The sequence below is a fragment of the Arvicola amphibius genome, chromosome 6 (genome assembly GCF_903992535.2).
Source record: "Arvicola amphibius chromosome 6, mArvAmp1.2, whole genome shotgun sequence".
NCBI lineage: Eukaryota > Metazoa > Chordata > Mammalia > Rodentia > Cricetidae > Arvicola > Arvicola amphibius.
This window is the reverse complement of record NC_052052.2, coordinates 138508802-138524620: the sequence shown is the minus strand read 5'-3', so window position 1 is coordinate 138524620 and position 15819 is coordinate 138508802. Positions and strand designations below refer to the sequence as shown.

The following is a 15819-nucleotide window of genomic DNA, read 5'->3' as shown; positions in this document are numbered from 1 at the left end:
CCCCCAGGGGAATCACAAGGAGCTACAAGTACTGCCTCCACGGCTGTCCTGGACTAAAAAAAAAAGGGGGGGGGTTCAGCCTGTTTGAAAAAACAAACAAGAAACAAAAACAAAAAGGGAGGATTCAGTGTAGACATTCATGAGTTTAAGACACCTTTTGACTATTAATTGTCTCTAAAACAAAATAAAGAGAAAACAACCCCAAAACTCCACCTACAAACAAACTTGTTGAGCAAGGTTTTAAGACGGGTCCAAAAAAGTTTCCAATCAAGTAGAAAATCGGCACTGAGATGAAAGGCCAGCAGATTAAGGGACGATTAAAATGCTGAAGGGACTCCAAGGAGAGACAGCAACACTCCTCCCCTTGACACTCAAGCGGGGTGCACCATCTAGGCCGGCCTCCCCGACGGGATAGGAAGGAGGAGTTTTGGGGTGGAGACGTCTTCTTCGCGCTGCCGTTCGCAGCTGACCTTTTACATACATTTGCTGACTTGTCAGAGAAATGGTTTGAGACCGGTTCTTTGTTCCTCCCCAAGTCTTGGCGATGGTAGCCACGGGAGAATGATTGGGTCTGTCCCAGGTGCTCCAGGCCTGAGCTCCGTATGGGCTGCCGCAGTTCCCTGTGGGAGCAGGGCGCCCACCCCCGGGCGAGTCTCCTCGCCTCGTTCCTGGCCAGGTGTGATTGCTGACCGAGATGAACAAGATGGGAGCCCCAAATCCTGTGGCTTCTTTTAAACTCCCCTCTAATTAGAAGCAGGAGTGAAGTCACTTGAGCGATTTTATCTGTCATGGGAAAGCAAACCCCAACCCTAAAACCTCAGCTGCCGAGCCCAGAGCCACCAACGCCCCACTCTCGCTTTTAAAAGTTTTTAATGAAAAAGATAGAGTCCGGAAGTGGACGTGGGCTAGTGGGCTTTTTACTTAAGTGTTAAATATTCCGACATAAAAGAACATGTGTGTGTTTGTAGTTCTCCCCCGACTCCTCTGCCCATGGGAGGAGACTAAATCTCGGAGACAGAAATGAAGCAGAATTGCGAATATCTTCACCTATTGAGCAACATTTGATCTGGAATCCACCGCGGAGGCCGCCCTGGGGGTGGCAGCCAGATCCGCTAAGGCAGGCCGTGCCTTGAAACCCGTGGGCGGATGAGGAGGAGGGGGCGGGGACCCTTTCCCATCACTAGCGTCCAGGTGTGCCCTGACTCTAGGTCTGGGCCCTTCTTCGGGTCTGGCCCATCCCCCAGCCCATCCCCCACCTCTAACCCAAAAGTTCCGGGGCCAAGGGAAAGGTGGAATGAGCTTGCAGACGTCCCCACTACACGACTGCTCAAACACGCGCTCACACTCGCGTGGGACTCAGCAGCCTTCAACAGCCAGTCCCTGGCTTCGGTTCACTGGCCAGGGACTGACCGGGAAAGCGGGTTAGGGCTGTTGGGAAAAGCTGGAGCTGATGGTGAGATTGCCGTGGCTATAAATCCATCACTTCCCAGGTCAGCTCTGAGAGGTGCTGGGACTAGGGCTGGCAGAGTAAATTCCTAGGCCAGCGCGCATGCGTCGGCAGGTAGCAACCCAGCTCTTTATGACCAGGTGAGATGTTGGTGAGCAGGTAAAAAAAGGAGGATTTGCCTAAGCGATTCCAGGGAGCGGGCCAGGCAGAGCCCTCCAGCCCATGCCCGGCGGGGATCCGTCGCCTGGAGTGCCGAGACGCGATGTCCATACTTGCCAAAATGGGGGACTGGCAGGTACGGGGGTTTGCCTTGGCTAGGGCCGAGGTGGGCGGGGGTGGAGCGGAGGAGGGGGCCGGGAGTGGGGAGGCGGAGAAGCGCCGTGGCCCTGGGCAGGGGAGTCCTTGGTGAGGCACGCCTGGCAGCGCCCAAGAGTGCTCCCAGGAGACAGAAGACTGGATAAACCTGCGCAGGCGACAGCCTCAACGCTGGGGGACAAGCGTGCCGCCCTCCGGGCCGGAGTCCGGGAAAAGTCCAGCGCACGTTCCACAGGTGGCCAGGTGGCCCCTGGGGTCACTTGTGGCTTGATCTCCAACCATTTTCCCACCCTCACCCCAACAGAAACTTTGGTGCATGACTAATTAAGAAGTGGGGAGGGACGCAGGCCTGGAGGTGTGGGTTCCCCGTGGCTGTGCCTGCCTCGCCCTTAGACCCCAGGGCTGCGAGACCGGGTGGGGTTCTGGTGCACCTGTCCGGTTGATATCCATGCATTTGGGGGACTTCTGGGGGTGGGTAAAAGGGGTTCCGGAAGACTGAATAGAGCCCGGTGACATTTTCTTGAGAGACACTTTTTTAAAGTTTGCCCAAAGTTTAACGATTCGCTCATTCGACTTCCTAGGATGGGTTTTTGGTTCTTGGACAAGAGAATTGTGGGTGGTGAATAAAGACTGCAATTTTCAGCACTAGAGCCTGTTAAAGGTAACCCTGCCTGGCCGAGGACACCCCAAGGCAGATAGGCTCTTTTTACTGGCCTTTCCTGAGCCACAGACCCCGGCGCCTGCCCCGGGAACGTGTTTCCACACATTCTCCTTTCAGGGAAACAAGGGAGGCTCCAGCCAGGTTGAAGTAGCACGCCACCTCTCTCTGGTCGGGGATTTCATAATAGGAACCGCGGGGCCTTGTTTTTGCCCCAGCCAACAAAGGCCTGGTTAGAGCGAAGAGATCCTGTAAGCCACAAGCTTAAGGGGCAATTTGAACCAAAGGCTTCGACCTTCCCAAAGAAAAGCCAGAGCTGAAAACTTTGCTCCTCCCAGGGCAAGGTCCTGGAGTTTGGCTTGCTTTTTTTTTCTCCCTCTCTCTTTTTGCCTGAGAGTTCGCCCTAAAGTTCTGAGAGGTGTCATCTTCATTATATTTCCAAGAGTTGGAGAAAGGAAGCTTTGTGTTTTTTTTTTATATTTCTTACTTTTATTTGTCAAGTGGATGTTTTTATGCTCCCTCCCTAGTCCAAACTACTAAATAATACTCCTTCCACAAACTTAGGTTGACTTTTTAAGGATGGGAGTCCCACTCCAAGCCAAAATGCTAAAGCGCCACTCTCTGCTCTCCCCACACGGTGTGGGCTTAACTCTCCTTCTGGTTGCTGAAGCTTGGGACAGTTTTCAGTAAATTCTGAAGACCTCTGCAAGGCGTGGCAAGGTGCCCATCACCCAGGGTCGGCTGAGACTGGGGCCAGGCCTCAGGAATGGTGGAGTCCAAGGCCTGCTGCTGAGAGAGCCTTACAGTTTGACAAGAGGCTGGAGCTGGTGGCTTTGAGTCCCACGGGACTACATCCATCAGGCTTGGTCACTCGAGCATACCCCGCCCCCACGACTCGATGGAGGATGTTGACGATCATCCTTGGTGTCACTGTCTCGAGATAGAGTTCATTTTCTCAGGTCAGGCCTACATCCTCAGCCCTAACTCCAGGCTTAGCGTTTTTGTCCCAGGGAACCAGGGCCCCTGCCCTGATGCGGCACTGACTGCAATGAGATGAATTGTAGTAATGAAGCTCGTGCAAGCGTGAGCTTCGCCTGGCTCAGGGGCTATCCGACTGCTCTCCCCAGCCTTTCTTTCATCAGCGCCCACGCTGCGGGCGGGCGGCGGCACTGAGCTGCCAGGCCCCAATCTGCACGTCAATGGTGCCCCTGGCGGGAATACAACAACAGTTTAGTAGCCCTTAGCTGGTTTAGAGCCAGAAATCTGCGGGGCACTGAGCGGCGAGGAAAAGGGGAGGGATGAGGGTTCGATAGGAGACTACATAAACACTGAAGCGCCTATCCCTGTAGGTCACAACGGAAGGAAAAGAAAGCGAAACTTAAGAGTTCCCTCAAGCACCCTGGCAAGTCCTAGTTCGCAGGATGTAAAAACCCAGGCTCGAAGGCCTAGGAGCGGGCCTACAGGTCACAGGGCACCATGCTGTCGCAGCCTCTGGGAAAGTGGAGGTACTGACTCCTCCCAGAGGTTGAACTCCAGGTTTCAAGCCACTTTGCTGCTCAACAGGCCTTGGGGAAAACCTTGCGGGGTCTGGCTTGGAATGTTGACCATTTTCTGGACGGAGTGGGGTTCCAAGCTTCTAGACCCATCAGTTAAATAACTGCTTAACTGTGAGAAGTCATTTCTAGGGAGGAACCAGTCATTTGAATTCCCTTGTCACCTCTGGCCTTGTCTCTGGCATTTTTGGGGGGAAGGTGTAGCAAGGTAGGATCTCAAGAAGGAAGAATTGCTTCCCTTCAGCTTCGGGTGGTCTTCTTCCCTCTCTTGCCTTTCTTCCACCTGTTACTGAAGGCTTGATTCGACGAAGTTTTCACTCCCACGATGGATTCACTATAGAAATAATAAGGGAGGCCTAGAGATTTTCTGGGGGAAAAAAAACAAAAAGAAAAAAAAAGCAACAAAGAGAAAAGAACCAGGTGAATCAGAAGTCTCTGATAAGATCTGCCGCTGCTGAGCAGTTCTCCACAATTAAGAGGAGAAAGACAGACGAAAATACTTTTTAGAGTGCTAGTGGGGAAACTCAGCCAGAGAAATGCCTGTGTATCAAACTATTACATTAAAGACTTTAAGGGTTTCTTTCTTAGTTTTAAAATAATTACTAAAAGGGAGGAATGATCCCCCGGTGGAGCCAATAAGCCCCTGAGTGGAACTGGAGAGTGGGGAGTGGTCAACTTGGCCAAGGGGGTGTCTCCTTCGGGTTCTTCAACAGCCGGCCATTGCGCCGCCAACGTGCCGGCGTTAGTAACATCAAATCATGAAGGATCGCGTCCTTCTTTAATTAAAAAGGAGAATCTTGGGAAAACTAGAGCCGATTAGCACCGGAAGAGTTGGTTCCCAATGATTTATTTTGATGCACGTATGACACGGCACGGAGACTCTCAGAAGCTAATGGGTCTGCCTTTCGGCTCCCCCCAGAAGCGGCTGTGCACCGCCATCCGAATTAGGTTCTTGCCCACGCATCACCTGGGAAACCTTGCTGCCCAAACACCCCGATGAATTGTCAGTTCGCTCCAGCTTCACTCGAACGGGAGCACAATCATTCAACCCCCGTAGCTGTCGAGTAACCTCTTCAGGGTACAACTTTTATTTTACACGTAGCAATTAGGAGATCGCAAACCCCAACCGAGCCACCGGAGCCGGTTGGCAGAATCTCCAACCTGGGGGAAAGCGCAAGGCTAATAAAACTCCCAGGGCGCTGCAGCCTGAGGGGGTAACAGCCACAAGCGGAGGCGATCTCCAGTTGGGCAAAAATCCTGGAGTGACTTTGCTGGTCCTGGTTTGGTGGTTACGATTCATTGCGAAAGGGATAATGGTTTCTAATAAAATCGGACGGGGACGAAAAGCAGATCGGATAGTGGCGGCTGTAGCAGCAGGGGTAGGGGGTACTAAAAGTTGGTCTCTGGGCGCCGCCGCTGGTACCCTGCGTACTACAAAGCTTTATCCAAGGCATCTTTGGCTGGCAGGATCCGAAGACAGGCGAAGGGAAAAGGGATGAAATTGGGCCGGGGTAGGGGCCTCTGGAGCAAGGGAGGGTGGTGGAGCTTTGGGCAGAGCTGTTGGGCTAGCAGGCAGGCGTGCGGGCGTGTGCTCTGGGAGCAAGTTCGCGGCTTGAAGAGGCCTTTATACCTGGGTCAGAGCGGCCGGCGGCAGATCGTGGTCTTGGCGCGAGCAATTGGACTATTGTTGATATGCTAATGAGGCGATTAGGCTGTTGGTGAAGAGCAGGAAAAGGGAAAAGTTTCTACCATTAGAGGGAGATCTCCGAGCGCACACGGGAGCTCTCTAACCCTTTTCTCCTCCTCCCTCCTCGCCCTTCTCCTCCTGGCCCTCCTCCTCCTCTCCCTCCTCCTCCTTCCTACCCTTCTCCTCCTCCTCGCCCTCCTCTCCTCCTCCTCCTCTTGTGCTCACCGCCCGCAGCCCGCACTTTGCGCTAACCTAGAGAGTAGCTCCGCTGGGGTGCGAGGCGCAGAGGGGCAAATCCGATCACGCCGATCCATGAAAATGCTTTGGAAACTGACGGATAATATCAAGTACGAAGACTGTGAGGTAAGCGCGGCGCCGGCTCAGTCATCCTTGCGGCCACTGGCTTGGAGATCGACCCTCCCTCTCTTCCTCCTCTCCATGCAGCTAGCTGCGAAATGCGGGTGGAACAAACTTTCACCAGCGCTGCGCCCGCCCCTCGAATTCGCCCGAAGAGCACGGGGGAGAAGCCGGAGAGGGTGAACATGGTTCTTGCTTCTTTCACTTTTGTCCTTTGAAGCTCACGTCCCACTTTCCACCCCTTTTTTTTCTGCTTACTTTTGGGTTTGCCTGAGAGTGGAACTAAGAGACAAGCTTGTGGATTTTTTTTTAAAACAATTGCTGGCAACTAGGCACGTGCCTGTGCACTCCGGTGTCTCTTGAGCAAGACTCTGGGGGCACCCACAGTAGCAGGGAGAAAAAAGAAAATGTTCCCCCTTTTCACCTACTCTCTGAGATTAATATTCCCTTTTCTTTCATTCATTCTTTTCTTTCTAAGGAGGTTCCTTTCTTGCATTTGGAGAAGGGTCCACACACTTCGCTCTGACCTGGGCCGCACCTCCCTGTAAGCGAGTTCGACTTGGGAGCCCTCAAGTCAGCCTCTGGGCTCACTCCTTAGCTCCTATGTTCCTTAAAGTTTTAAGCAGTTTCTCCCGCCGAACTATAGGGTGGACACACCCCAATGGTGGTGGCTGGGTGCAGATGCACTACCGGCCTCTCTGTGTCAGGGGGGAAACTTGTGCCTGCGGGCGCTTAGCTGCGGGACCCTGAGAATCCTGGCGTGACTGTGGATCACCTCCGGTTTCCGAGAGTCCGCTGGGACCACAGAGCACTCCCCTTGGGGATACATTTTAAAACTCAGGGCCCCAGAGCATGACTTTTGAAACAGCCAGGGAGGCATGGAAAAAGAACCTTCCGCTTGCAGGGATCCATCCGGGCCTCGACCTTGGTTTTACAAACCCCAATTGAAAGGAGTTGATGAGCGCACGGTGCAGTGGAGGGGTGGGAGACCCGTGATTATCCAAATAAATAGTAGCAGTCTTGACATTTGCTGTTCTTCTTTTGCTTTATTTCTTTTCCCTTTGGCATTTTGAGCTGGGGATTCCGGCAGAAGCGCTGTGCGCGGGCACAGAGGCAAGGATTCTGTCTTGAAATCAGGAACTGGGTTTGTGTGAAGGAAGTGTCACCCACTCCCTCCCTTTTCCCTTTTTTATATTATCATATGTCTTTCTCCTTTCTGGCACTCCCTTTACCCCTTCCCATCCCCAACCAGGTGGATGGGACACCAGGTGGCATCCCATCAGGATCTGCGCAACTCTGGGAGCTACTTTGGCGGGCCAGGAAGGGCGCGGGGAGCCCATGTAGGACCAGACACTTTGTTTTAGAGGCTAAGGGTGCCTTTTGCCGACAGGCCTAGGCACCACTGATTCTCTCTTAGAACAGTTCGTTTCTTAGGGTTCTGAGTTCCTTCTCCAGCCTGGAGATTATTTTACTTTCTCGGAGCCTAAAACTCAGTTCTGGTTGCCGGGGTCCTGAGTGGGAGGATTGATAGCCCTCGCGTGGTTCCACACACCCAAGGGGTCTCGAGGGGTTGGGGTGAGATGAATTTGAACCCCCAGAGAGACTCTGGAGGTGGGTGAGAGTGGGTGGGTGATGAGAATGGAGTAGGAAAGGAGAAAAAAAAAGTCTGGGCAATTTGAACAACTTTGGTGGCGGCGGGTTAGCTAGCGCTAGAGCAGGGATTTCGGGTTTTCGAGCGGGCTTGGAGTTGTCTGATTTGGCTGAGGCTCTGCAGGGACACGCAAGAGGCGAGGTGCCGCTTGTTCCGACAACCGGGCGGGCAGACTGGCAGCGGCGACGCGCGGGGAGAGCTAGCCCTGTCATCTAGGGGGTGTCGGCGGGAGTGGCCCAGCCAGTCCGACGGGTTTGTGCCGGGAGCCGCGAGCCCTTGCCAGAGGCGCCTAGGCTGGGCCGCTTCGCGTCTGTGCGCGCCCGGGGCTGCGTCCGGGCTCCCGCTCCCGGAACCCGGTCCAGGGACCAGGCGAGATCAGAACAGTCGCAGGCGAGGAGCTCACGGCCCCGAGGTCCTAGGGAAGGCAGCTCACGACTGGGCGGAAGACAAGGGTTGGCGAAGCGGGCGGACCGGTCTCCGGCGGGACGCCTGGTCATGGAGGAGCAGCGTGTCAGCGGGCAGCCGAGTCCCGAGTCCCAGGCCCCGCCGCGCAGCAGAGAATCCCGCGGCCGGAGAGCGGCGGGAAGCACCTCCCAGACGCAGAACCCGGTGGGCAGCCGCGCGCGGGTCCCCGGAGCTCCAGCCCGCGGCGCGCGACCCCCGCTCCATCCCGAGGTCTGCCCCAGCCTTTTAGGTCCGATTGTCCTCCCTCGCTTCCTCTCCCCTCCCCCTCCCCCGCGGGCTCCCCCTCCGCAGCTCCGGCTCGGCCCCCTCCTCCCCCCTCCCTCCCTCCTGCCCTCCCTCCCTCCTCCCCGGAGCTCCCTCCTTCCTCCCTCCCTCTCTCCTCTCCTCTCTTCTCTCGTCGCCCACACTTTCTTTCTCGCGCACGCACGCAGACACATCCTCCCTCTTCGCGCTCTCGCCCCTCGGCCTCCCTCTCTCGCCTTCTTTCTCTTTCACTTTTGCAGGCCCTGCAACCTTTTAAAATGTTGCCCCTTCGCTGTGATTCGCCAGACGCCGCGCCGCGGCCCCCCGCACGCTCGCCCGCTCCCTTCGTCGCCCGCTTTTTGTCTCTCGCGCTCCCTCTCCCCACCTCCGATTTGCTACACTGAGACTCCCGTCAATGACTGCATTGAGAGCCGGCTCCGGCGCGAGTTGCCTCTCCGCTTCACGCTCGATTTCCAGGCATTCTTCCCTTATTAAGTATTCGTGTAATATTAATAGTCATGAATATCTGCTATTAGGAGGCTCCAGGAACGCTGCCCAGCGCGGTTATTAGAAGCTGAACTGAAGCCGCCGCTAAGAAAAGAGGGGGAGACACGGATTAAGGAACACTCACAGACACACACACTTCACACACGCACGCACACACACACACACACACCACACTTTTCTCTCTTTTTTTGCATTTTTTGTTTGGTTGGTGTTTTTGTTTTTTTCTTAAAGAACTTTGAATCTTAACCGATCGCGGCAGGATCGTGGGTTTGACCAGCTGAAGGCGCCGCGCGACTCGGTGGTACAAGTTCGGATGGATCCGAGCGGAGCTCCGGCGCTCGCGGGAGCGTCCGCGCGGTGACTGGAGTCCTGGGTGGCGCGGGGCTCTCGGAGTCTTTTGTGTGGGGCTCTCTCGGGCCGCCGGGCCGCCGGGTGCTCCAGGCGTAGTGGTTTTTGGCATTTTTGTTTTGTTTTTGGTTTTGTTTTTTTTTTTTCCACCCTGACTGCTTACCCCAGACTCTTCGCAGATGTTAGTTCACAGTTTTTCAGCTATGGTGAGTCCCACCCCACCCCCACCCATCCCTGTTTCCTTAGGAATTCTGTTCCCGAAACCCGCAGCCGAGATACTGCCCGAGATCCAGGGCTTCTCGGCCCGGGCTCCTTGTGGACAACTCTTTCCATTTGCATTCCTATCCCCCTTTCCTCCTTACTCTGGCTCTTTTCATCCCCAAATCCAACGCGTCGTCACTACCCTGTCCCTGCTGGACCTCTCGGCTCACGCAAACCTACCCCGCAGCTCTTTCTCTGGGCCAGTTTCTCGCCTGGTTCCTCTTTATTTCCTTGTGTCTTCGCTTGTTCCAGAGCCGCTCTCCACATCTGATGCTTAATCCGTCTGTAGGGGAGTGAAAGACGCCCCGGTGCGTCCCCTAGCCCGGGGCCTTGAGGCTGAACCTTGGAGGGTTCCGGGTCTCGGGAACCCACTCTTGGCTTGATTTGAACGTAAAGTGAGGGGTTTCTTTTGCCCTTTGGGGCTGGGGTGGAAGGGGCGGGGGCCTCCGCCCTGGGGTGCTCCTCTTTCATTTAAAAGAACCCGGTAAGGCAGATCTTTCTATTTTAAACCCTGGTTCGGCGTCCCTTACTCTCCATTCATATCATAAAACGACCCTGCCGTGTAAAATCCTCCTAACAGAGGAAGCGGAAAAGACAGGACCCCCCCCCCCCGCCCGCCCCACTTCAACCATGCAGTTAAAGCCTTTAAGCTGGTAATTTAAACGTGTGCTTTCTTAAGGCCCCTGTGCGAAACATGTTTCTATTTAAATAGTCGTGAAATGGTAATAGTCTTTGAAGGTTTCTGATTTTCCCCCTCCAGATTAAAGGAGGAGTAAACAATAACGCAGTGCCAGACAGGTTCAGATCCGGGAAAAGCAAAGGCCGCTTCTGCTGTTTAATATTTAGTGGCTGTTTGAATTTTGCTTAAGGGAGGTTTGGTACTGCAGGTATTAAGGGCTGTAGTACAGGACATCCTTTTTGCATCTCCTTTCCTCCTTGGAGAAGAATGTCTGGGAGAGTCTGCTGTACCCCTAGATTTACATATTCTGATTTCTTTGCGTGTTTTGGAAAGGCCTGCTCCACTTCTTGGGTATTTTCCAATGTGAACAAATGTAGCTAAGACACCCCCACCCCAGCGTCCTGCGGAGGGGAATGGGTGATTTCCCCACACCGGCTTGGGGAATGGATTTAGTGGGGGCAGCTAACTCTGCGCTCATTTCTTATTCTTTCCCTTTCGTCTTGCTTTCTTCCAGGACCGTCACGACGGCACCAGCAACGGGACTGCACGGTTGCCCCAGCTGGGCACTGTAGGTCAATCTCCCTACACCAGCGCCCCGCCGCTGTCCCATACCCCCAATGCCGACTTCCAGCCTCCCTACTTCCCCCCGCCCTACCAGCCCATCTACCCTCAGTCGCAAGATCCTTACTCCCACGTCAACGACCCCTACAGCCTGAACCCCCTGCACGCCCAGCCACAGCCGCAGCACCCGGGCTGGCCCGGCCAGAGGCAGAGCCAGGAGTCTGGGCTCTTGCACACGCACCGGGGGTTACCCCACCAGCTGTCGGGCCTGGACCCTCGCAGGGACTACCGGCGGCACGAGGACCTCCTGCACGGCCCACACGGGCTCGGTTCCGGGCTCGGGGACCTCCCGATCCACTCCTTACCTCACGCCATCGAGGACGTCCCGGTAAGAGGCGGTGCTGCGGGCCGCGGGGAGGGAACGCAGCCCTAGGCTCACCTGCCCTCCCGGAAGCTTCGTGGAGCCCAGGCCTGCGGGGGCCTTGGTTTTCATCAATAATAATAATTGGGACTGGAAGTGATACTCACTTAAACCACTGGATTTAAAAATGAAAAAGTAATTGAGAACAATGTGTCCTGGGGCTCGCACAACAATGCCTGGGTCACCACATCGAGCCAACACAGAAATAGATCAGGCGATTGTCACCCTTCATTGTAGCGTCTCCTCTCCGTGACAATAAATTGTGTAGATTGTGGGGGAGGATTTAATTCCATTGCTGAATGTGTCGTGGGGATTTCTCGCTGTTCTAGGAAAGAGGTTAAATTTAGCCCAGAGAGCTGCTGCTCAAAGGCGCTCACAAAGTAAAAGAAAGTGAGTGTGAGAGACTCAGGAAAAAGGTCCTTGAACCGGGTTTTATAAGCATCAGTGAAACCCAGAAGTTATGCCTCCCCTATCCTGATCAAAGGGAAGCAAGTAGCAAATCCAAGCACAGGGACCTTAAAATGCAGCTTTCTTCTCTTCCTGGGGGTGCTAAGTGGTGACCTCATAAATCATTAGCTAGGTTCCCAACGCCTATCAGAATCTGCTACACTGCATATTCAATTAAATGTTGGGAGACTATTGGGCGCTGCGTTGAGTTCTAATTCAGTTTATCAATAAATGTGGTTTAAAATGATTTCTAAATAAGGACGGCCTCAGCACATATACTGTTTACAATGTAACTCAGGCTATTGATAATTTGAAAATACTTTTTAAAATTAAATTGCAACCAGTATCTCAACTTCAGCTCTATAAATTTATGGTTTTCTCACAATCTTCCTGAAATGGAATTAGAATATATATATCGCTGTAAAGGCTTCTGTTAAAGGTACTTTTCTTTGGAAAGGAAATGTATCTGGATGTGATTTTTGGTTAAATGCTATTTCAAATTACTGCATCAAATATAGCAGCGGTATGTCTGTTGACAGTTTAATGATTGCTGAATTAGATTGTAAGGAAAACGGCCACATGAACTTACCTGATTGCCTGGCAGATTTAAAACGTTCTTGAAGTTCTACAGGAAAATAGAAAATTTATTACCTCTCTCATTTAGCCCAGTTAATCACTGAAATTTGTTAGTTATGCTTAACAGCCTTGCATGGAACAGGAAAGCAGGCACTTGATCCAATGCAAGGCTTAGTGAGCTGTGTGTGTGTTGTGTGTGTGTTGTGTGTGTGTGTTCATATTTATATGTTTTTAGAAAATGATGCTTAGTGAATCTGAGGCAATAGTTCATAAAATTAATTTTGAACAAAACTAGAAGTTATGATGACTTTAATTTTCGTTCTCATAGAGTCTCTGAATTCTTTGCCTGCTTTCTGGGAACACTCCAATAGCAAAATAGTATCTTAAGCCTGTGTATTGGAAATAGGTTTACTTCTGCAAAAATATCCTGTGGTCGGTGGGGATTCTTCATAGCTGTGTGGTCACTCTTGGTGATGAAATTGGTCAGTAGGAGAAATTAACCAAATGATCATATAAAAACAAGAAACTCAGTTGCTGTTCTTCCCACCCTCCCCCACCTTTCAAGGAAAAAAAAGAAGAGATCTTTCAAAGGAATTTGGGTCAGGAAAAGGGTTGTTTTCAATTTTCTCTTTGCTGCCACAGTTAACTTTTAATAAGAATGACTGCTAAATATTTAAGAAAATCAAGTCAATGGTGAAAATTATTTAATCATTAATATCTCAGTGGGGTTTTAAACTTAACAGTCTTCCCTGTTTGGACAAGGTCTAGCTAGAAATAACAGAAATAAAAGTATTATGCCACACTACATTTACTTTATGGGTTTAGGGTACATGCATAAAGGGATCATATTTCCCCATATAGTTAAAACACAAGAACTGCAGCAGTAGTCATTTCTGAACATTTCTCAATTTAATTATACTTAAATCCAGAAGCACTTTAGGCAAGTTACAAATGAGAGCATTGAGTATAATAAAACCTGTAATAAAGCAACTTAGTACCATCCACCCGGAATCATTGCGATCAGGCACAATTAACAGGAGCATAAATCCAAGACAGAATGGAAAATGTTCGAATCAGTATTATTGTTGGACAAAAACTAGAGAAGGAAGTAATAGTTTTTTAAATGGCAATGCCTGTGTTTGGTAAGGATTGCGAAATCGTCTCTCTCAGCAACCCTGGTGCTAATTTGTAAACACAGCCAGACATTATATTGCCTGTCAGTTTCTGCATTAGAAAACATGATTTCATTTTACTTTCTAATCACGTTTTGATTCTAGCACACACACATGCACACGTATACCCATCCATCTGTAAAAAGAGAGAGAGATGAGAGACAGAGAAGGGGGGCGCCCCGCACTGCTGCTGGACAACGGGAAGGGCAGCCTCAGAGGGTTTTTGTCCCTGATAGTTCCATAGTTCCACATTCCTGCCAGATTTACTGTAGGCAGCAGCTTTTTTGAAAAAAAAAAATTATTTCTAGTTTTCCTTGAGTGAAGGTGTGTGTGTGTGTGTGTGTGTGTGTGTGTGTGTGTGTGTGTGTTGGTGCTTTGTTGTGTTACCTGCAGGGTTTCCAACAATCTGCTCTTGCTCCCGCCCCTGTCATTTCTTCTATTGTGTTTCCTTGGCCTTGGCTGCCTGGACACTGGGATCCCCGAGGTTCCTGAGCTGCTTAGAGCTGCTAAAGCTAGGTGCATTTCTAAAGGTTGAGATGCCTGTGAGAAAGATTAGGAACTCCCAAACTTCATTTAATTTTCAAAGAAAGTTTTATTCCCCTTCCCCATTCTCTTCAACGTGGATTATCTGCGGGGTTGGGAGGGAGGGAGGGAGAAATGGGCCTGTGAGCATACAGTGAAACCTCTCGAGTTTTAAATCTCTAAATTCAGTAAGCCAAGATGAGATGTTTATATATAAATGTCATTATGGGGGGCACTCCCATTCTCTACCTCCCCTCCCCCACCTTCCAGGGAATATTCATTTCCTTTTGTTTTGATTATACACTTACATTCATGTGTATCCTTTTGTTGCAGCATGTAGAAGACCCGGGTATTAACATCGCAGATCAAACTGTAATTAAGAAAGGTAAGCCATTTCCTTCTGCATTCCAAGCATGTCCTTACAGGCAGAGTGCTATTTAAAAGAACTTGCCGGGCTGTATTTATTTTTTTTCAAATAGGATTTCCTAAAGGCTCAGAATTAGCAAATAGATAGGCATAGAAGAACAGTGCTTAAAGAACCGGCTTTCGGGATCTTGGTAATGGCAACAGGCTAGCTTTGTTCAGATCATGATTTCAGCGCTGAATTTAGTTTAATCGTATTTGGACAAAATGAAATGTGCAATAGTTGACCTGATTTGGAAGTGGCATTTCAATTTGGAAATGGTTTCATAGTTAATTCATTGTGTGGAGTTAAAGGCCATGAGGGTTAAAAAGTGTATCAAGCTGAAATAATAGAAATAATTTAATATTAATGAAAAGACAGATAAAAAAGCACTCTGTTGGGGGAAGTAAACTTGCATGCTTTCTGATTTTGTTTCTAGTCTCTTGATGGACTCTCAGGGCTTTAAAACTTGGAGAATTAGGTTAACAAAAATTTAGCTTTTGGTCAAAAGTAGCATTTCAAAGATACCACTATTGACCTACGTATTTAGAAAAGAAATTGTTAAAAATGTGTTACATGGTTTGAATGAATTTATCATCTGCATTGTGCTTAGTGGGTAGAAATAAAGTTTCTTGCATTAAATGCAGTAGCAGTATTTTTTTGTTGTTATGGGGGAAATAATTTCAGGGTTCTAGGCACCACCAGAGGACGATGGTAGAGAAAATGTTCTCATTTCTAACCCTAATCAGTATATTGTTAGCTAGTTTAAAGTTTCATTTTTGCATCTGTAAAGTCTTTGTCATGTCAAATTAGATGTGCAAGGGATAAATCTTAAGAGGTGCTCTTTCCAAGTCGACATGATAATTGGCTCTTTTATTAGTAATCTCTCAAGAGTTCGTTTAACTCCTATTGTCTCTATTAGCCTCCCCAGAGCTATTAATGTCACAAGTGATCTATCCAAAACCTAGAGCCCCTCACCTCCCCAAAGGACTAGAATATCCCCATTAACAAAACAAAACAAACAACAACAATAACAAAAAACCATGAGAAGCGTTGTGATGAGACTGTGTGTTTATTATATGTCTCCATGTGGAATTTTAAGACTCAAATGCATTGTACTTAAATGGTTTCCGATGCATCTGAATTATATTGTTGTTAAGAAATTTGCTTGAATTTGTTTTCTAACAATGGTAGGTCCAACAATGAAGAGCTTATGGTTTTAACTGATTGTATATCCTACCCCCCATCCCTTTGAAGGGACTTAGGCAGACAGGGTTCATTTAGTATTTGCTCAACAAAAGGATGCATTCCTAGTGTTCAACTGTAGGCCTATTCTTGAGTCCTGTTCAAAACTGGGCTTGGAATGGTCTCCAAAACCCGAGTGTCTTTCAAAATGGCACATAAGGGTCTATCGATGAAAAGACGTTCGTGTTGTGTGTGACAACAGAATCCGCCACTTGCCAGTCAGTTAAATGGAATGTTCATTTACTGGCTGCTGCAGCCATCGAAACTATCCGCTGGTTTTAACGGCAATTTCTTTCCGCAC

At 50.3% G+C, this 15819-nt stretch overlaps 1 protein-coding gene across 3 annotated transcripts in view; it reads left to right on the top strand.

The window, feature by feature from the left end:
- The first annotated feature begins 1709 nt into the window (after positions 1-1709).
- Tfap2a (transcription factor AP-2 alpha) overlaps positions 1710-15819 on the top strand; it is a 20911-nt gene continuing 6801 nt past the window's right edge. The window contains exons 1-3 of one of the 3 annotated variants that reach the window (XM_038334482.1): positions 1710-1742; positions 10686-11120; positions 14204-14255. In XM_038334482.1, coding sequence (XP_038190410.1) covers positions 1710-1742; positions 10686-11120; positions 14204-14255 — 520 coding nt within the window. Of the gene's footprint in view, positions 1743-5972; positions 6024-9410; positions 9438-10685; positions 11121-14203; positions 14256-15819 lie in introns of those variants that run through there. The other 2 variants (XM_038334481.1, XM_038334484.1) reach the window with 2 other exon arrangements.